Source organism: Chiroxiphia lanceolata, chromosome 15 (genome assembly GCF_009829145.1).
Source record: "Chiroxiphia lanceolata isolate bChiLan1 chromosome 15, bChiLan1.pri, whole genome shotgun sequence".
Classification (NCBI taxonomy): domain Eukaryota; kingdom Metazoa; phylum Chordata; class Aves; order Passeriformes; family Pipridae; genus Chiroxiphia; species Chiroxiphia lanceolata.
This window is the reverse complement of record NC_045651.1, coordinates 13,660,516-13,681,086: the sequence shown is the minus strand read 5'-3', so window position 1 is coordinate 13,681,086 and position 20,571 is coordinate 13,660,516. Positions and strand designations below refer to the sequence as shown.

At 50.5% G+C, this 20,571-nt stretch overlaps 1 protein-coding gene across 1 annotated transcript; it reads right to left on the bottom strand.

Annotated features, from left to right (window-relative positions):
- Positions 1-14,009: 14,009 nt before the first annotated feature.
- Positions 14,010-18,752, bottom strand: ATOX1 (antioxidant 1 copper chaperone). Its single transcript, XM_032703297.1, has 4 exons — positions 18,635-18,752; positions 17,405-17,480; positions 15,951-16,103; positions 14,010-14,214 (listed from the first exon to the last, which is right to left on the bottom strand). Exons 1-3 carry the CDS (start codon positions 18,638-18,640, stop codon positions 15,970-15,972), a joined length of 216 nt encoding a protein of 71 aa, XP_032559188.1. The 5' UTR covers positions 18,641-18,752; the 3' UTR covers positions 14,010-14,214; positions 15,951-15,969.
- Positions 18,753-20,571: the final 1,819 nt, after the last annotated feature.

Genomic DNA, 20,571 nt, shown 5'->3' with positions numbered 1-20,571 from the left:
AACCCCTGGGCTGTGCTGGCTCCTTGCTCTGTAGGATGCCTTTGTGGTCTGTGATTCTGTATCAGCTCACTCCCCATCCGGCCTCGCAGCACTTCTGCTGCATGTGAAAGATCAGATGTAAGACTAAACATCCCATGGCCAACAAGAAACAAAAAGTAAACAGAACAGAAAGGGAAAGGGGAGGGAAGTGTAGGGAAGGGGGGCCATGAGAACCTGTCATCACTTCCCAGTGAGCCTGTCGGTCTCTGTGATCAGGCAGCTCAGGAGGCTGCTGGCAAAGAACAAGAGAAGAAAATCTGCTTCACCCATTTCTTTACTTGGCTACACATCTCTCAGAAACCATCCCTGGGTGCTGATATGTGGATGTTGATATTACTCACAGGGACATCCATAAATTCTTCACACAACCCTCTCAGGTCCATGTGGAGGCCAGATTTGGGATGGTGTCTAAGACCCCACGGGTCCTTCTAATACAACCAACCACCTGTGGAATCTGGAGTATCTTTTCCCACCACAACTGTCCGTAGCTCCCAGGTGCAGCCCAGTGCTACTTGTAGGCCCAGTTTGGCTCCAAAGGCCACACATCCCCTAAGCCAAAGTATCATTTGTTTGATTCATATCCCAGGAGCTGAATGCTGTCGTTGAATGCTCTCTGCGGTGGATTAGTCACGGCTCGCATTGAAATTGCACAGCTGCTGGTTCTTCTCCTAAGGAAAAAAAAAAAAAAAAAAGACATCTGGAAAAAATTTTAGGGAGAAAAAAAAAAAAGAAGAGAAAAGAAACCACGACTTTTCTAACTGACAACGTGGCAATTGCTTAGTGCTCTGCACTGTGGGCCTGAAGCTAAGCCCTCTACTAAGGGCTTAGACAAATGATAGTGCCAGGGAGATAATTATAACAGGGATTTCTTTATATATGTGGTGGGTTAGACCCACTGGTTTTGAGTGAAAGCAGAAAGCAGTGATGCAGTCACATCTGTAAACATACCCCTGGATCATGCTCTCACCCACCCCAGGCTCATGCTTGTGAACCTGGAGTGGGTGAGAGTGAGGGGACCTCACAGTCCTCTGCACACATGGTGGGGACAGCCAGGTCCTGCACCTTGTGAGGGACACACTGCCAGGCATCAGCAGTGGGATGGAGGGGGATCACACAGAGGGGGAAACAAGAGCCTGGAGCAACTCCCTGACTCTTTAGACTCAGCAGCTTTAAAAAGCTCCATAAATGACTGAGAGCTTGCAAAGGAAGTCCTGGAAAGTCCTTTACACTCTTGTACAGCTTAGTGGGGTCATCAAAGAGGACATTTTGGTCAGGCTGCCAGGAGGAAAACTGGACCTCACACATGTTTAGAGGGTTGTCTTTGCCATCTGGGGCACTGGATGGGCAGGAAATTGCCTGAGGGGCCTCATCAGCCCTGGGAGACCTCACAGAGCTGCAGCCTCACAGGTCTAGGTCAGGCTCCCTGACCAGGTGCCAGCAGGGCACCCCCCTGGATGCACCCCAGGACTCCTGGCACTGTCTCCCAGCTCAGGTGACTGCACAAACTCCAATGGAAACAGCAAACAGGGCAAGACCCTTTGTGGCTTGAGCTCATTTTACAGCAAAGCCAAGAGGTCTGCAGGGATGAGGTTTGAACTCCAGCTAACCCTAGTACAAAATCCAAATTTCTTCATCCCGTTTTAAGCCAGGTTGGGCAGATCTGGGCTGTCACAGTTGAGAAAACTCCAGTGCTCTCCAAGAGGGGAACAAGTCTGCTGCAAGAAATGAAGAAAAATGTGAGTGAGCATTGGTTGGAGAGATAGAAGTGTGGATTAATAATCCTGCTGTGTCCTGCTCACAAATCTGTCCGTCTGAGGAGCCTTTCCTTCTCTCTGCTCTAGGAGGGATTCTCTAATGAGTTTTTCTCTAGAGGATGTTTCTGCATTAAGTGCTGCAAAACAATGAGCCCGGAGTGCACATAAATAAACAGGATGCCCTGGAACCACTCCGGGAATGTAATTTACTAAGTCTTCATCCCTGAGTGTGTGGCTGGAGGCTGAGCTCCTCACACGTGCTGGGCAGTGTGTGGAAAGGCAATGGCTGCTGGTGTGGGAGCCCAGCACTCAGCTCAGGAAAAGTCAAGAAAGACCAGTACTAGCAGAGCAGACAGGAATCTGCTTATCCCAGGAATGTCCCAGCTCTTTTGCTCTCTGGGAATGTGTCAGCAGGTTCTGCTGGAGGGTTTCTGTTTTTTTCCATTTCAGAAGCAGATCGGAAGCAAAAGGGCTGTGCTCTCTAGCCTCACACTAAGCAGATCCTTGGCCACTGGAAGAACAATCTGCACAGGGCAGGACGAACCCAAACTGTCCTGGGAATGTGCCCAGGAGGGCTGTCTGTCCTATGTGGGGTAAGGCATTCTTCCCAGTGGGATGGGACCCTCCCCTGGGCTCAGCAGTAGGACTGATGCCTCGTTCAGATGGAGCAGACTGACACCCAGCCAAGGTCCTTCCAATTCCTGGACCAGGAGATCCTGAGCCTCAGTGTGCTGCTGATGGACTGGGGCTGAGATGGCTCATGGGGTGATGCAGGCAAGTGGGGTGCTGGCTCTGTCAGAAGCAGATGGAGAAGGAGCAGTTGATGTCATTTCAGATCCTCTGTAAACCAGAGGCCAGCAGGGCAGGGGGTGGGAAGCCAGCTGTGCATGGCTCTGCAGTGAGTCACAGCCTGGGAGCAGGCTGTGGAGCTAGAAAGCAGGACACACTGTGGGATGTCTTGTTCTTTCCATGGTGTGTGTAGGCTCTCACAGCTGCCCCAGGGGTCTCTGGTGGAAGGCACTTCCATGCCCCATGGGAAGGATCTCTACCTCTTTCAAGCTGCCCCTGCAATTATCATCTCACTCGCTTGGAAATGTGTGGGGCTGCAGGCTTGGGAGGAGCCTGTCTGTCCTCCCTGAAACCAAACTGAGCCCAAAGAAACAGGGGGGGGGGAAATCCATCACTGTTTTCAGCTGTGGTGCAAGTAGGGAGCTCTGTGTACTGAAGCTGGCCCTACACTGCCCTCTGTGCTGCTCATGGCCATCAGATCTGAACATCACAGCTCTGCCTGTCCCCAGCTACACCCAGCATGGGTGGTAGATATTGACCCCTCTGGCCGGAGCCCCTCCCCATGTCCCTGTGGCAGAGTCCCCATAGTCCTGCCTGGAGTCATCACACCAGGCACCAGCAGACAGGACAGATCCTCAGCCCATTTGAAGCTCCCATGCACAGTCTGGACACATCCAGCCTGGCTGAGCTTGGCCCCAGTTCAACACCTACAGTATCCAAAGAAACTCATTGCCTGTCCTGAAAGGATTCTCCCTCGCTGCTGGGGGCTGTTCTCTATCAGTCCTGAACACAGGGATGTTGTGTGCCTGACTCTGCTTTTGCTTGAGAACTTGTGCCAGAGATGTGCCTGTGACTTGCAGAAGGTGCAATAAAACTTCCAAGGGAGAAGTGCAGCAAATGCTGTGAACTCCAGGCAGTCCCACCTTGCTCCTGGTGTTTACCTACGATGCACTTTTGAGTCCTCTTGGGCCTGACAGATGCGGTTTGGCACCTTTTGAAGGATATGAATAAAACTGCTTGAGGAAATAAACAGGAATCCACTTTTGAGCCCCTGGGACATGTGGGGAGAGAGAAGCTCCTGGGCTGCAGTGGCAGCTCTTTTTCACAGAGAAACATAGCCTAAAAGGCAGCCTTGATGGGAGAACCCAGGTGAAGCTGTGCCAGCTCCAGAACATCCAAATGTCATCTGTAAAGCAGTGGCAATAATCATGAGTGAGGAAAAGATCAGAAAGGCAAATCCCAGGGTTCACAAGGCTCTCGAGCCAGCTGCAATTGATTTTTTGGGTCATGAGTGTGAGGTCCTCTAAGAGAAGCTTGATTCTCAGATGAGCTGGCTACTTACTCTATAACCACTGATAATTAGACCATTCTTAATTTAATCAGCCCCATAACCTTTTATCTTGGCTTTGAAAGCAGTGTTTTTCCTGAGCCATGTCTATGCTGGGAGTCCCTTGGTGGTTTGCTGGGAGCCCATTAGAAGGCTCCCCCTTGGTAATGTGATGCAGTGGAGAGGCTGGTGAGTGTTCAGGGAGGCCAAGAAGTGATGAGGCAGGGCTGTCATGGATTGGGATTGCAGCTGAGGCAAAGCAGGCAGCAGGGTTTGGTGACCTCAGCAAAACTCGCTGTCCCCAGGAGCCCAGCAGTGAGAACTTTGAGTGAGGGCTGCTTTTGCTCCAGGTTTGTGTATTGATGGAGTCAAAGAGGAGGAGGGAATGATGGACTTGGGGAGGGCAAGGCTCTCTGGTGACAAGGAGGCTTGGCTGTGTGTTAAAGTCTGGAAAGTTTAGCAGTTCCCTGTGGAGGCTGAAGAACAGGACTTTACTGTCCTCCTATTAACCCTCACTGCTGGCAAAACCCTATCAAAATATCTCCCCTCCTGGCCAGCCCCACCCCACAGTAATTCAGTCTGTGCAGGGCTCGATGTTCCCAGCTCCATCCCATTCCCTGCCAGCTGCACAGCCCCGGTGTCCTGCTGTGACATAAGCCAGGAAAGGCGGCTTCACACAGGATGGAGGGATCCCAAGTGGCCACGTTCCCTCTAGCACTGCTCATGGATGAACTATTGCAGCATCCCTGGACAGGAATTGGGCCATGCTGGAGCTGTGGCCACATCCAGCTCAGCGGGCAGGGCACAGTGTGGGGGTGGTTGGGATGCCTGGGGTGCCTGTGGGGTGCCAGGGTGCCTCACTCCGGGCTGAGCCGGCACGTATCCACCCTGAGAATCCACATTTTTCTATCTCTTACTCTGACACTTTCTGCTTGAGCTGAGCTCACTTCAGAACAAGCCCTGGCTTGAGATGTACCAGACGAACGAGCCAAGCTGCCAGATGCAGGAGGCTCCATAAACAGGGTGTCCCTTAAAGGAGACAAAATGGGATTGATTTTGGCAAGATGCATTTGGAAAGACCCTGTACGGAGGAAAAAGTGAGAGGTTGTGTGATGCTTAGCTGGCAACTGGGGTTACACCACAACAGCCAGTCACAGGCAGCCTTAGAAACTGGCAAAGAAGACATAGGGGAGACAGTAGGAAATATTTTTTGATGGTAAGACTTTGGGAGGATGTCTTGGGAACCTGAGCTGTCCCTGCCATGCAGCAGCCATGTGAAGAGCTGTTGGAACAGGGTGGGTTGGGCTGGTAGCGGCAGTGCTGACAGTGCTCTGGGATTTTAGCATCTCATGATTCTGTGATTTACAAGCACGATCACTCCAGGCTGACACCAAGTGAAAGCACTGACCTCCCCACCATCTCTGCTTGCTGGCTCCCTCCAAATCATCTCTGAGTTCACTTTTGAGACCCTCTAAACTTCCCTGCCCAGCTTGGATTTTACTCTGTGGAATTCAAGTTCCTCAAAATCTTCCTACCCTGGGTAATTCATATCTTTATGGCCACACATAAATATTCTGTTCCTTGCAAGGGCCGGTCAGTGGAGGAATCACTTGCATCATCTGTGTGGAGCTTAATGGAATTTCACTGATCAGAGGGCAACCCCCTTTAGCTGGTTGAAAATACAGCGGACATATGTGGGTAGAAAATACCTCATCCATCATTGCTTCACCATGATGAGTTCTGGGGATCTCAGTTTAGCCCTGAAGCCTGTTTACTTCCCTTCAAAACCCATCCCGTTTGCCCAGGGTTTGGCAGGAACTGTCACTGTGGGCAGGAGAGATGCTGTGGGCAGGAATAGCTGGGCTGTGGGAAGGCTCAGGGCTGATGCTGCACCATGTCTGTGGGCTTGGGGCAAGGTGGGACGTGGGCAGCCCCAAAATAGCGAGGTCATGTGGGGCCCTGAGTGAACGCTGTGACTTTCCATCCTGTGCCTGGCCCAGAGCTGGGTCCCTCCCTCGGGACCTTGTTACTAAAATTAGCAGTGTTTCCCTGTGCCCTCCATATGTTATGGGCAGCTGTTTAAGGAGATGGAGAGATGAGAATCTGATTTAAAAAAAAAATCAGATTTGGAGAACTCTCTTTTAAGCTTCTCTTTCATGGGAAAAACAGGGAGAAAAAATTCTTCCCTGAAATTGGAGCTCTGAGGGAGAGGCCCCTGGACTTATTGCTGTGTGATGCTAAGACTGTTAATGAACGTTAATTTTATCAGGAATCCACAAAGACTAAATAGAAAATTACAGAGGTGATGTCACTCTCCCCAGTCCCTTAATTTCATATGTGCACAAAGGTACCCACCACATCCTCTCTCCTGTGCTAGCCTGCCCATGCTACCCCAAGAAGCAAGATCGCCCAGGGTTTATTATCAGGATTAATGGAATGGATTTTTAATGGCATGAATGTTCAAAATATTCTGTTGTTCACTGAGGGGGGAGGGGGGGGGAACTGGGAAATGAGGGAAATACCAGCTTTCCTGATGAGTTGGATGGTGCAGGGAATTGTCTGGGCCTCTCTGGAGATACTCAGCTGCAAAACAGGAGGGAGACCTCACTATGCTTTGGGATTATTGGTGGTCACCCGCCTGGATCCAGGCAGCTCACACCAAACCTGCTGTAGGAATGTTCATCTATTCCCTTCTCCAATGCACACAGAGGCTGATGAAGCTGTGAACAGTGAAGGCATTTGGGCAGCTGCTGAAGGAGCTTGGCTCCTGCCTGTGCCTGAGGGCTCCTTTCCTGCTCCTCTCCCCCAGGCAACTCTGAAGAATCATAAAAGAGTTTGGGTTGGAAGGGACCTTTACATATCATCCAGTCCAACCCCCAAGAACAAAGGTTCTCACTGCCAGAGGTGTGCCTGGACTGACACTGATGTCATCTTGCTCCAGGTTGGGCCGTTCATGCTGGTTTTCCTCCAAGGATTTAGAAATAGTGAGTGCTACTGAGGGAACCTGTGCTGCTTCTGGATGGAAAGTATGGGTGAAAAGACTGGATTCAAAATGACATCTCTTTCTCTGACCGTTCCCCAAATCTGTCTGTGTTCAACCTTTTCCAGTGGAATCAGAAGGTTCATCCCTCTCTCTGACTTTTTGGGAGCTCAGTGGAAGAAACGAAGAGAAGGACTAACTTCCCTTTTCTTTGCATCTACCCATGGCCTCACCTGGAGGGTGGTCCCAGGCTGACCACTTCTAGGCCAAGAGTAAGCTCTGTCCTGCAAACCTGGGAGGGTTCATTTCCCTTGGGACAGAGACACTTTCCCCCCTGCTCCCCGTGCGCTGCGGGGCCAAGACAGAGGTGGCAGAGGGACAATGCCAGGCCTGGGGAGCAATGCCTGGCTTTCAGTTTTGTGTAGACACACAAGCAAGTTTGCTTCTCTGGCAGGAATTGGCAGCTTCTCTGTGGGGTTTGCAAATCTGGAAATAACAGCTGGAGGTTTTCAGTGTTATCCCGCTCTAGGGATGAATTTTAAAACCCTCTTTCATTGGGTTGGGTCTATTGTTTTCCATGGTAAAAAGCAGTTCATGCCTCTAAGTGACTCTTCAGCATTGATCCCCAGCGCAGCTCCTGCTGTTCACTGGATCTCTGAGTGGCTCACAGGGAAGGTTTGCTGGCTTCTTGCTAATGCCTAGGGTGCAGCTGAGCCCCACCATTCCACTGGCATGCTGAGACCCTCTCCAGAAGAGCTGTGGACAGACTGGCTCTGTCCACTGGAGAAGGAAAGCAAGTGGGTGGCAGGAAGGGATGGCAGGAAGGAAGCTGAGATGATTTCTGGAGACACTTGAGCTGAAATGAGATCCCACCTTTCTGGTTTTTCTCTGGACGCACCAGCACTGGTAGCTTCAGCAGGTTCATAGTGCTCATAGTGGAGGTGACCAGAACTAGTGGCAAAGGATGATGATCCATACCTGAGGATACATGTCCCTGTCTCCCTCAGATGGACTCTTGCTGAGACAACAGCTCAGCACAGCAGAGCCTTTAGAGTCAGAACTGGCCTCCTGCCTTCCTGTGCTCTTGCTTTGACCGTACTTTGACATATTTTGACCTCAGGGCAAGGCAAGCTTGGAGGTCTGCTCCTGAAACTGGAAAGCTAGAAATCTCCCAGCAGTTGTAAAGCCAGCGGGGAGGACTCTGGATGTGCCACATGTCTGCTTTTTTGGCCTCTTCCTTGGCAAAAGACAGGCTGAATTAAGAAAGCAAATGGAGAGGAAACCGTGGAGAAATAAGAGCAGCACTGTGAGTCGAGGACACTCTGGACTCAGTCCCGTCCCAGTTGCCCTGGAAATTGGATCATGCCCACCGAGCTGCCTGCTTTGCTGGCTGCTCCTGGGAAGGCACAAGCATGTAGCACTGGACAGATGTAGAGGAAGGAAAAAATAAAGAGAAATATATATGCAAATACTGGTATGAGGATTTTCTCCACCAAAGAAAGACCCTTTGCCTTTGTCCCATGCCTTTGTGGGGATACTATATAATAATAATAATAATAATAACCACCAACCCTCACCAGCTCAGTGGAGACCCAGAGGCAAGGCAAAAGCCAAAGGACCTTAGGCTCTGTTTGTGGAGCAGCACAGCACAAACCTGTGCTGTGGTTTGTCTGCAGAGCCTGGGACAGCCCCGGGACACCAGGGCTGCTCCCCACAATGCCCCAGGCACCCCCCCCCTGAGCCCTGGAGACAGCCCCGTGTCCCATGCAGACTTCTGATGCAATCGGTGGGATCACCCTGACAATAGCTGTGTGGGCTGGGTTTTTTGAAGCTGTGCAAAACAGATTAAGCCTGCGGCCCCTGTTGTGACTGCTGGGCATTGTGCACCCTGCTGACACTGACTTCTGCGGGCCAAGTTCTGCCCACAGCCCAGCAGGAGCTTCAGAGTGGGGGGACTTGGTCCCTTGAAATGGGGCAGGAAGGTTCTTGGGCAGAGTGGATTCCTGCTCTATTCGAGTGTCTCCTTTCATTTGCAAGGGAATGAGCTGTGTTTGTTGTTTTATCTCATCCATCTGTTGAAAATGGGTGAGCAGGTCTCAGATGGGCTGAAAGAGATGCTCCTACCCGGGCAATTTCATACCATCTGGGAACTGTGGGGAAGTCTGAAATGCTGCAGCATCTCTCTGCCCCAGTGACAGCACAGCAACCCACTGGTCTGGACTGGGGAACAGGAAACGTGAACCCAGCTGTGCAGCACCCAGCAGTCTTTCAGGAGGTGCTCAGGAACAGACATGATGAGCAGAGGGACAATAGCAGGAAGGGCCAAGCTGAAGGCTCCTGTCTACACAGACCGGTTTCCTTTGTTCCTTCCAGGTGACCTGGGACAGGTCCATGTAGCAGAAGAGTCACAGAGCAGATCTGCTCTCCCCAGAGCAGCCGGGGACCCTGCATTGTGTCCTGTGTGTCCCACAGCCCCTCTGAGGGAGCTGCTCACCCATCAGAGCTGGCTCCCCACCCACTCCCTATCACTGCCCCAACGTGCCACCGCCTGTAGCAGCTGAGGGGCTGTGAATCTCAGCTCTCCAGAGTCCAGTAAATTAAACCTTAGTCCAAAAGGGGTTTGGGCTGTCTTTTGCAAACAGAGGCAGCACAAAAGCTGCCTTTCTCCCTCTCATCTGATTTTGTTTTCTTTCCCTCCTCATCTGCTTTTAGCCAAATGGTTGAATAGCTTCAGTATATACTGTGGGAGGCTAAAGCCAAAGGCTGGAGCACGAGGAAGGATGCAGAACAGCAGTGCCCTGTGGCCGCTGCCTTCCGGAGGGGCTGGGAACTGTTTGCTACCCTCGCTCTGTAACCCAGCCTTGATCACCTTACTGAACCCTTGGAGAAAGCAGCTCCAAAAGAAAATATTTGTGCTCTGGCAAGCACACGTGTGCACATTTCCTGCTCTTGAAGTCCTTAATTAAGCCTGTTTTTTGTTTGGTTGGTTTGTTGTTTCTTTTTTCTATTTATGCTGCCACAGTCTTGGAGGGGGAGTCTGTCAGAACCCCGTGTGTCAGGTCCCTGTGTGTTTTGCTGTTTTGGAAACTGCAATGTGGAAAGCTGCCTGTGGCGGTCACACAGGAAGTCTGCATGTATTCACAGGGGAGTGGGAACCAGCCAGGGCCTTTGGCATTGCTCTATTTGTCACAGTACAGCACTGGGACAGCTCTGCACATCACCCAGCACAGAGTGGCCTCAGCTCAGCTGTGGCCTCAGGACAAGGCAGACCAGGCCTTGCAGACCTTACTGAAAAGATTCAAGAGCAGCACATTTAGTTCAGAGCACATTCACTTCAGGTGATGCTCGTGGCTACAAACGCCCAGCCCAGTGCAACCTCCAGGTTCAACTGCACAGCTTTAGCTCAAAGAGCAGCTGGTCAGGCCAGTGTTGCTAATGTTGACCCCAAAAGCATGGGGGTATAATGCTGTCTGCAAGTCAAACATCAGTCATGGTGCTCATCCAGCTCCCAGCTCTGCCACTGCTGTGCCTGGGCTGGGAACAGGCAAGCGAGAGAAGGTGGAAGCCTGAGGAGGATTTTCTTACAGCAAACATTTAAAAGCACAGTAAGACTAGAAAATCCCCATCCTTTGGTAATGAATCCCCTGTGTAACAGTTTTAACACCCAGACACAACACGCCTGTGGAATTCCTGAAATTGTTGCAAACTGAACCCTTCTTTCCCACCCTGAAATTTCTCAGCAATTTAACTCTCCAAGCCATCAGGGATCACCTTTTGCAGGCGCTGAGTGGGATCTCCAGTCCCTTCTCTGCTTTCTGCAGCCTGCGGTGCTATTTTGGAAATTTTCTCATTTACTGGGTGGTTCCACTGAGTACAACTGCTCCTTTGGCTAAAATCATCCCCCGCCTGTCATCAGGTAATTAGAAAGCGCCAAAAAGCCAGTGGTGCTTAAGGCGGCCCTGGGATAACCACGGCAGCTTTTTCTTTTGTGGATAAAGGACTGGGCTTTGGAGGCTGTAGACTTTTCCACTGAAATCAGATTTTGGTTTGAAAAGCGGGGTAAGGTAACGCTGGGTGAAAAAATGACACCCAGAAACACAAGAAGGGCAGTGCTGCTGCAAACACAGCGAGGTGGGTGAGAAAAGCAAACACCTTCTGCTGGAAACACTACGGGGCAGAGGGGGATGGGAATGCAAAGATAATTTTGAGGCAGAGGAAAGGAAAGAACTTTCAAAGCCCATCCCTCCGGGTTTGCCCAGATCTTACTGGTGCTGCAGCTACAGGCAGTTCATGGATTCTCACAGTTGAGCTGGAGCTGGACTGAAACCTTGTGAAGAAACCAGAAGTGAAGAAAAAAAAAATGGAAAAAACCAAAAAAGAAACCAGAAGTGAAGAAGCCAGAAGTCTCCCTGCTGCTGGGAGGACATATTCATGCATGGCAATGCACCATAGACCTCACTAGCTGCTCATCCCGCTGACATATCCCTCTTCCAGCAGGTCACTGGGTTGTCCTGCAGAGCCAAGGTGTCTGTGGTACAGGAAAGCTCCTTTTCCAAGTGCCACCCTTTCCTGTTTGCATTGCAAACTGAGCATTTCCTTGTCTGAAAACAGCCTCACAGCCTCAGTGTCTGGCTTATTGTTTCCTGTGGAAAATATTGTGACATTATCTTTGTGGGCTTGTTGGGGGTCTCTTCCCATGACATGCAGCCAACTTCAGGCCAACCTGATCAACGAAGATTTTGAAGATCTTGAAGTTGGGCAGTGGTGGAACAAAGAGACCCTGCTTAGGTACTGACTTCTCTTACCCTTTTAGTCTATGAAGTTGTTTTTTCTCCCAGAGCTTTTCCATAAGCCTCTCAGCCAGCCATCCCACAGGGTTTGCTGCTCCATTCAGACTCAACCATCCTTCCCTAACTCCCCTATCCCAGCTGTAGTCAGCGCAAGCACAGCCCACACCCCAAAGCAAGAACTGTCCCAGGGTGTCATTACTCAGCTCTGGCTGCATGCTTGTGGGAGAAGTGGCCTTTTGGGAGGATCCCATGCTCCTGCAGAGCCACTGCTCCAGGAGTGCTGCTGCAGAGCCTCCTGCACTCACTCTCCTGGAGGCAGGACCAGCAGGTTGTCTTCCCCAAACACCTTATCTTATCCAGAGGAAAGGGAAACAAGCAGAAAAAGTGTTCTGCAGATTTCCTGCTCTGGTTGCAATGCCCTGGTCCCCTGATAAGCCTGCAAGGTTGATAGGGGAGCACACACAATGCTGTCCTTCTGGGGTCTTGGTGGAGAAAACAAGGAGCAGCTTGGGAGTCATCCTCCAGCCCTGTTCTAACAGTTGTTGTTCTGGTTCTTTGGTACTTTCACTGAACATGCCCAGAGTGCTGGGGTTAGTGACCATCACAGTGCTTCTCTCCTCTGGAGGCTGGAGAAGAACCCTTAGCAGCTCCCTTCCCTTCTCCACAGGGCCAGGGGAAAGGAAAGGGGATGCAATGAGACTGGGCCCACTGAAGGAAGGATGAGGCAGAGCTCAGGGGAACCCTTGGTGCCTTCCCAGCTGTTTGTTCCCATCAGCATCCTCAGGGTATGGCACCACAGAGAAGTGGCCTTATGCAGACTTGTCACTCCTGATCCCTCTGCTCCGGAACAGGGAGTGAGGAGAAGGACATCAAAAGCCACGAGCCATCAGGTATGAAAGCCTGCAAACCCTGCACACACACTTCAGGTATCTGCATGAACCTCCTGGATGGCTGTGGGTAAGAACCTTTCCTTGTCTGGCTCAGAGATAAGCAGGCTTTAACCAAAACAGAGCAGGGAGAGGGGAGCAGAGCAGCAAGGGGAGTGTGGGTAGCATGGGTTGCAGCCCAGACACCAAGGAGGAGCAGCCTGGTTTACAGCAAGACAGACTGGAGTTATCCTCTGTGGGCACTGCCAGTCTGGCAGACAGCAAAGGCCACAAGGACTGCTGGCTCCAAGGCCAGCCGTGCCACCACGTGCCATCCAGCTCCATGCCAAAGCAACAGCCATGCCTGGGAGGAAGCTGAAAGCAATAAATGATAACCAAGATTGGCAAACATCAGCTCAGAGCAGCAAGGGTGGGCTAGGGAAAGGGGTTCACTCACTCCCTGGGACCCTAGATGGGTGCTGCTGGGCATCTGAGTGCACAGGCACAAAGCAGAAATAGGTTGTGGTTCTGGGCCTTGGCTCTGGAAATTTCTTGCCACTGGGAGATTTTAATGCAAGAAAATAATGCAGTGATGTTACACTGTAGCCTTTCGCTTCCCTTAAATTAAAAAGTAATAAAAAGTGTCTGCAACACATTCCTTGAAGTGTCTCACTCCAGCCCCCTGGAAGTGCATCTACACCAATTAATCATGCTCTAGATCAAAGGTAAAGGGGGATTTTGAAGCAGTACACCACTCTAGGAAAGAATAAACTGCAACTATGTCAAAAGTAACCTTAATGTACAAGTGTGAAAAATCTCTAAATATAAACTTCTCCTCCAAACTTTAGTTGGTTTTCCTTTCTGTAGAACAAGTCCCATATCACAGGTAGGCATGGGAGATATCTCCCAGGTGAAACGAGAGACAGCAGACTGGGACAGGCATGCAATCCTGTCACTGGGCTGAAAACCTGAATTAAAAGGAAGCAACAGTACAGCACAGAACACTGGTCACTGGGCCAGGAAATAAGGGACCTTGGAGATTCCCACACCCTTCTCCTTCCTCCATCCCTTCTGTATTTCCCATCAGCTCAGGCACTCTCTTCTGCACACTTTGTGCCTCATGGCCCCACTGAGCTCAAAAGGACACGTGGTTATCCTTGATTTACAGGGGCTACCAGAGTCCCTTCTTCGCAGAACTTGCATCCCAAATGGCAAGTTTGTCTGTTCTGTGAGGAAAAAACAACTGCCAAGACACAGATCCCCTGCATCTAAGTGACATTCAAACACAGTTCTCCTGAGACATGTCCCTCGGGCAAAGGTTGCAGTCAGCTTCTAAGGATAGGTGCAATTTCCTGGGAGACCTGTCTTGCATGTAATGGGTAGTTTCCCATCCCTAAAAGCCACCTCTTTTACAGAAAACCATTCAGAGCAGTACAAAGACACACAAGACACACAGACATGCACTGAAAGTTAAAAGCAGCGCCTCGATTTACTGTGGGACTAGAAAGAAAACATAACCTCCTCCTCTGGATTTCTAAAGCCCAAGATGCAGCTGTCTCCTCCTGCCAGCCTTCTGCTTTCTGACATCTGGCACAGGTCAAATGACACAGCAAGCTGGGAAACATGCAAACAGTTAAGGCATCTTTTTGCTGAAGCCATGTTTGAGTTCCTGCAAAATAAATAAATACACAAATAAATAAATAAATAAATGGGAAAAATACCAAGGCCCAGAGGAGACAACCTTATACAGAGATGCCCTCTGCCGGTCACAAGCCAAGAGAAATTCATCCACCAGAGATCTACGCCAAGGATTTGCAACTTCTCTCCCTCCTTTTAGAGATTAGCCCCTAAAAATATTCTCTATGGAGGGAAATGTGGTGTGTAAAATTTAAAGCACTGGTTTTTTCCCCCTGATTGCTGAAGTGATTTAGCAGCAAACTACTTGCAAGGGCTGTTCAGCCACCTTTGTTTTGGATCTTACAATCCTTGGGTAAGTCAAAGAGCTTCTAAGTCAGTTAAAATGCAACAGGAAAACAAAAGTTCTGCCAGGTCGGTCAGCCAAACCGACTCCCTGGCTGCCTTGATGTAATGTAAGGAAAATGGTGAGAAAACCGGGCCAGGAAAAGGGACACATTCACATTATCTGAGACTGGCTTTCCCGTAATAGTTAAATTCTTCAGGCACTTGAGACATAATCCACAAGTCCCTGCAAGTTAAAAACCCCCTTGCAGTCAATACCACAAGCTGAAAACTATTTGAGGCACTAATCAATTCAGAGCATGTTTCTCTCTAAGTGGAGATGTTATTTGATTAGAGGTATGATTTTAAACAATTTCTGTGAAGCACTGAGAGCCTACTCAAATGAAACAAACTGCAGATTTTACATCTGTCAAGTCACTCTATTAAAACAATGCAGATCTATTGCACACACATCACTACCAGCTCAACTCTTTCTTTTATCAGTTTAATTCCTGCTGGTGTAAATCCCTGATTTAATTTACTGACTGGGAATTAAATCAGCATGAACTGGTTTCAGCGCATCTGTGCTGGGTATTTGTGATGATCCAACCAGACTATTTAAAAAATGTCATTGGATCAGAAAGCTCCACTGACAGAAACAAGCTCTTAAGAGATGCAATTTAATAACCTTGCACACTAAAGAACAGCACATGCAGTGAGTGGGCAGCCCCCCTCCTCCCACTTTATTCTCTTTCACTGAAATTAAACCTCGTCTGCAAAAATATTTTACAGTCAGGAGAGTTTTGTACACGTCCTCATAGCACTGGAACTCTGGGAAAACCGACAGGCTGCAACAATCAGGTTGTCACTGGGACAGACGTCCAGTTGGCCAGGGGCTTTGTGCACTGGGAGCTATTCAAAGCCCAACATTTTACATCCATGAGGGTGCCAGGGTGCTGCTGTTTTTCCATCCCTGAGTTTAGTGGAGGATTAACAGCGTTATCAGGAGAATCAGCTGTTGGAGGTCCTTGTGCTAAGCACCAACCCACCACACCACATACCCACAGGGCTCTTTGTGTCCCATCACTCTCCCTGCTATTGTTGGGGCCCACCACTCTCTCTGGTCAGCTGTTGAACATCTTTGGGATTTGTTTTCATCCATGATATGCGCTGGCAAACTCCAGGTTCACCTGGAAACGGCAGAGAGGCTGCGTTCTACCTCTCCACTACAGATGGGCTTTGCAGTGTAGCTAAGGGGGTCCCACACAGAAATGGTGCTGGCTGTGTGTGGTCCAGCTGCTTCTCTGATATGAGGGGTTTGCTGAAGCTGGATCTGCTGGTCTTTTTTCATTTGTGCTTCCCAGGAAGAAGCCTGTTTAACTGGGAGAGCTGGAAAAAGCTCAGCTCTCTCTCTTCCACATTGGATACACCTGGTATATGCCTAACCTCCTCACACCAGGCAAGGCTACTGAGCAGACTTCTCCCCAAGGTAGGAAGTGTTCTTTCCAGTCTTCTTCAGGGTTTCCAACAGGGTGTCAACGTTGTGCTCCGAGTCGATGAACACCTTCTTGTTGGGCAGGTCAATGTCAAACTGGACACCTATGAGGAAAGAAAGTTTTGCACAGCTAGGAGCAGCCAAATGGTGTGAACACAGGGAAAGCTCAGCTTCACATATCTGTGCTCCCCAGGCCATCAGTCAAACGGACATTTATCTCCTGCCAGCAAACCCTGATACCACCACCAGACAGCAAAATAAAACTGATGTCCTGCCAGCAACGGTACCAAGGGAGCCAGATCTGCTGTAACTCTGCACTGGGCACCACAGCTTCTCAACTGCTGTAATCTGCTCACCCCACCTTGGACCAGCACAAGTACTCATGCAGTAACCAGAATAAAACTGAGTTTAAACCAACCACTACAATCTCCACCCAGCTCAGCCTGTGCTGTGGTTTAGCATGGACACGGTTAAGACAGGGTCAGGACAGGTTTCCTCAGTGGTGGGGGTTCCTAACAGCTCTAAATAGAAGGAAAAGGCATTTTCCCACGTGGATTTCCCAGTGGCTAATAAGGGTGAGCCTTCTCGGCCCAGTGAAAACAAATGGACATGAAGTCTCTATACAGTCGCTTATTTTCAGAAAACTTGTAGGTATGTATCAGCTTTGAGAGCTCTGCCACCTCATCACATGAGGCTGATATTGCCCAGCATGTTGAAGAGTGATGGAGGTGGTGACAACCACACATGGACAAGGTGAGATTGCCACAGCCTGGTAATGGAGTCTGGAAGAACTTGTAAGGCCTTTGCCTTGGTGACTGAAAGCTGCTCTCCCTTGGAGGGGAGAAAGTCCTCACAACCAGTGAGTGCAGCCTAAATCTTTCTCTCTTGGAAATGCCAGCATACAGCAGACATGGGTTATAATTTTCCAGGTGGTATTAAAAACAGGCTATACAGACAACCAGCAAACACTCTGCTCAGCAGCTCTTCACTGTGACTGCTGATGACACATCTAGGGAAGCACCACAGATACCCCAGGCCTCCTTGGAAACAATGCCAGGCAGGACATCCACCTCCCTTCCTTCTGGCAGCCTGAGCAGGGGTCTACCAGTGTCCTTCCCAGAGGGTTCAGGGTGAGGCCCTGCTGATTCAGAGCCACCTGCAGCCACGGCAGCTCCTCCCTCCCTTGACATTTCTCCAAGGGTCACACAGACCTGCAAACAACCAGTGACTAGTTACTGACTAAGGAGCAGGCCCAGAGCAGAGTGGGCTGAAGTTTCCAACTTCCAGCTTTTACCCATGGCATTCCTCTTCAAGATGGAGGATCCCAGGGCACTGCCATCCTGCTCTGGAGCTGGTGTTGCTCCAGAGAGCTGGCTGTCCCACACCACACCCAGCACTGACTCACCTCCCAGCCTGTGCAGGACACGGGTGACCGCGTTGGAGCAGCCTTCGCAGGTCATGTCCACAAAGAACTCGTGTTTCTGAAAAGAGGCAGACGAGGGGTCAGGGAGGGCACAGCTGGCAACACACCATGAACACTCTCGTCCTCCACACTTGCCTTTTCCCTTGGGGAGGTGGGTTCAAAGCCTCCCCAGCCAAAATGTCCACCCATGCCACTAAGGGATCCATAGGGAACAGAGAGCTCTTGGTACTCCTCCCTAGGGTGTCCTTGCACTGTCCCTCACAGCATAATCCTGAGGGAACTTTGGAGACTGTCTGCCTACCTCCAGGGTCAGCACGAGTTGTCATCTCTGTGGCCTCTGCTGGACTCACTCCACTTGCCATGGGGAGCCCAGGGGAAGCAAATCTCCTGCCTCCAACTACTCACTGTACTGTGAGGTTTCTGGTACTTCCTCACTCTTATTCTTCTTGTGTCTACAAGGCCTCTGGTCCCCAGTATAATAAAAATATAAACAAAATAGAAATTTAAGGAGCATTAGTGATTTTTTTTTCATCCTTCCACTCCACTGGGGCCCCAGTGATAACTTCACTACCTGTGAAAGGCACTGGGTCAACACAAACGTGCTTGGCTGTAACTAATCATTTGCCTTCAACCTTTGGCACCAGACGGGTCCTAATTTCCTTCTCTCGCATGTGCTTTTTGCTTTCCTTTTTTGCAACGCCATTTTTCATTTGTTACCTGCCACCCATATTTCATTTATTACCTGCAACCCATATATCATTTGTTACCTGCAACCCACATTTCCACCTATTCATAACCATCCTGTGCCCCCCCACCACCTCCCGCCCCTGTAAGGCTAAAACCCTCTTAGGATCATCCACCGCGGAGGCAGCTCGGGACAGCAGATCCCACTGGGATTTTTTTTTTTTTTTCAGTGTCATTGCCATTTTCTTCATTTTTATTTCCCAGGAAGGCCCTGCGCGCTCTGGGGTGCTGCATGGGGAGGGAGGGGCAGGAGGGTCCCACCGCTCTCCCCCTCTGCGGGCTCCGGGAGCTCCGGGGTCTGGGGGAGCCCGGGGGGCTGCGGGACCCCCGCGGCTGCCCCGGCACCGGGCAGCGCCCTCCTTGTCCCGCCGCCCCGCCACGTCCCCGGTCCTCACAGAGCCCCCCCCAGCCCCCCACGTCCCTGCCGGCCCCCGGAGCCCCCCGCCCGCGGCCCCGGCCCGCACCCACCGGCATGGCGGAGATCCTGGATCCCGGATCCCGGCGGCGGCCGCGACGCGGAGGAAGGGGCGGTCCGTGCCCGCTCCGGGCCTGAGGCCGTCGGGAGGCGCGGGGAGAGGGTCAAGGAGAAAGCTGTGAGGGGGTTTGGGTCACAACCGATCCATGTGGACCCCGCGCCTGGTGCTCTGCCCGCTCCCAGGCGAAGCATCAGCGCAGGGACAGAGGGAGGTGGGAAGAGCCATGAGGTGGGGCCGGGCTGCTTCAGAAAACTCCTTCCTCCATTGACTTTGAAGGTGTGGGGACTTAACTGGCTCAAAAGAGTTCTGGTAGACTGGATATTGAGCGAGGGAGGTTTGGGGGGAGTCTCTACTTCAGAGTAGGTTGAGAGGCAGGATGCTGGTCCCTCCCTGAAGATGTGCCTGCTTTGGGGTGCTTTGCTGCTTTTTTGTTTTGTTTTGTTTGGTTTGGGGTTTTTTTGTGTGTGTGTTTTTTTTTTGTTTTTTTTTTTTTTTTTTGTTTTTTTGTTTAGTTGGGGTTTTTTTGTTTTTCTTTTGGGTTTTGTTTTGTTTTGTGGGTTTTTTTTGTTTGTTTGATTTGGTGTTTTATTTTTCTTTGGTTTTGTTTGGTTTTTTTGTTTTGTTTTTCTGTTTTGTTTTGTTTTTTTGGTTGGTTGGTTTGGTTTTTGTTGTTTTTTTGTTTTGTTTTTTTTGTTGTTGTTGTTTTGGGTTTTGTTTTTGTGGGTTTTGGAGTTTTTTTGTTTTGTTTTTGTTGTTGGTTTTAGTTTTGTTTGGGTGTTTAGGTTTTTTTTTTGTTTGTTTGTTCGATTGGTTTTTTTTTTTGTTTGCATTCGGTTGGGTTTTTTTAATTCCCTGGCTGTATAGCCTCTTGAAAGAAAATGAGCCCCTCTCTGGAAAACTTGAGTCCCAGGTGGAGGAGGTTGTGGCAGGGGCTGGGAGCAGCTCAGGTGCTCTAGCAGGGAACCTGGAGAGGGGACAGAGCAGTACAGTCAGGGCTGGGAAGAGCTGTGTGTGATGCTTCCTGGCCACGTGCTGGGCTTCAGTATCTTCCTGTTCAGAAGCCCAACCTGCAGCAGGAAAAATAGCCAGGGTGTTTCTGGTTGCTACCACAGAAACTGGGGGTGAGGGCATCTGTTTTGAGGTGCAAAGGATGCTGCTGCTGTACCGATGTTTTTATAAAAGAGGAATTACCTGCCCTGCTATTGCTTTCTGGAGACATGTCCAGGATCCCCTTTGCAGAGTTTATTTTGGATAGGCTTTTGTGCTGGGTCACTGGGCTTATGTTAAACTTTGTAAAAGTCTGCAGTACTGATTTATGAACTGGCAGATTGCAGCGTGGCTCAGGCTATAAATAGCCGGGGGTGTGGGGGGAAGGATATTAATGCTGAGCATGGCCCTATGCCAATCCACTGTCTGTATCTTTAGCTTGAAGGCATAGCAGGGAAGGGGTTAGGCAGCTTTCAGGGATGTGGTGGTGGGGAGGAAGTAATTTTTACAGGGTGAAATCCATCTCTGACTGCTCCGTGTCATAGATACATGCGGGATGGACGTTACACAAACAAATGGAGAGCTATGGCTGCCTGGCCAAGAACGGCTGCTCCCGCTCCCTCCTGGCTCTCCTGGGGCTCCCTGCACTAGCACCTGCTGGTGAGGAAGGATCTGAGAACTTCCAGGCCTTTCTCCTCCTTTGCAGGACTTGGCCCTCAAGGTGTGTTAGAGAATGCCCCTGCGGAGCGGCCGGGGCCGTGTCTGGCAGAGGTGCCTTGGTGTGAGAATCTCCCTTCACCCACCCCCACTGGGGATTTCCTTCACTTGCGTGGAGCCAGGTGAGCACCAGCGAGCCTGTGACAGCCCAAGGAGACGCAGCCACAGGCGAGAGGCCGCTGGCTGTTCGCTGTTAGGGGTCCGCAGCCCTCCCAGCACTGGGTG

What these genes read in the sequence shown, in the direction of transcription:
- ATOX1 (XM_032703297.1), bottom strand. An exon ending in TGTCCTGCACAGGCTGGGAG is followed by an intron (nt 16,104 to 17,404) that starts GTGAGTCAGTGC and finishes CTTTCCTCATAG; the next exon opens with GTGTCCAGTTTGACATTGAC.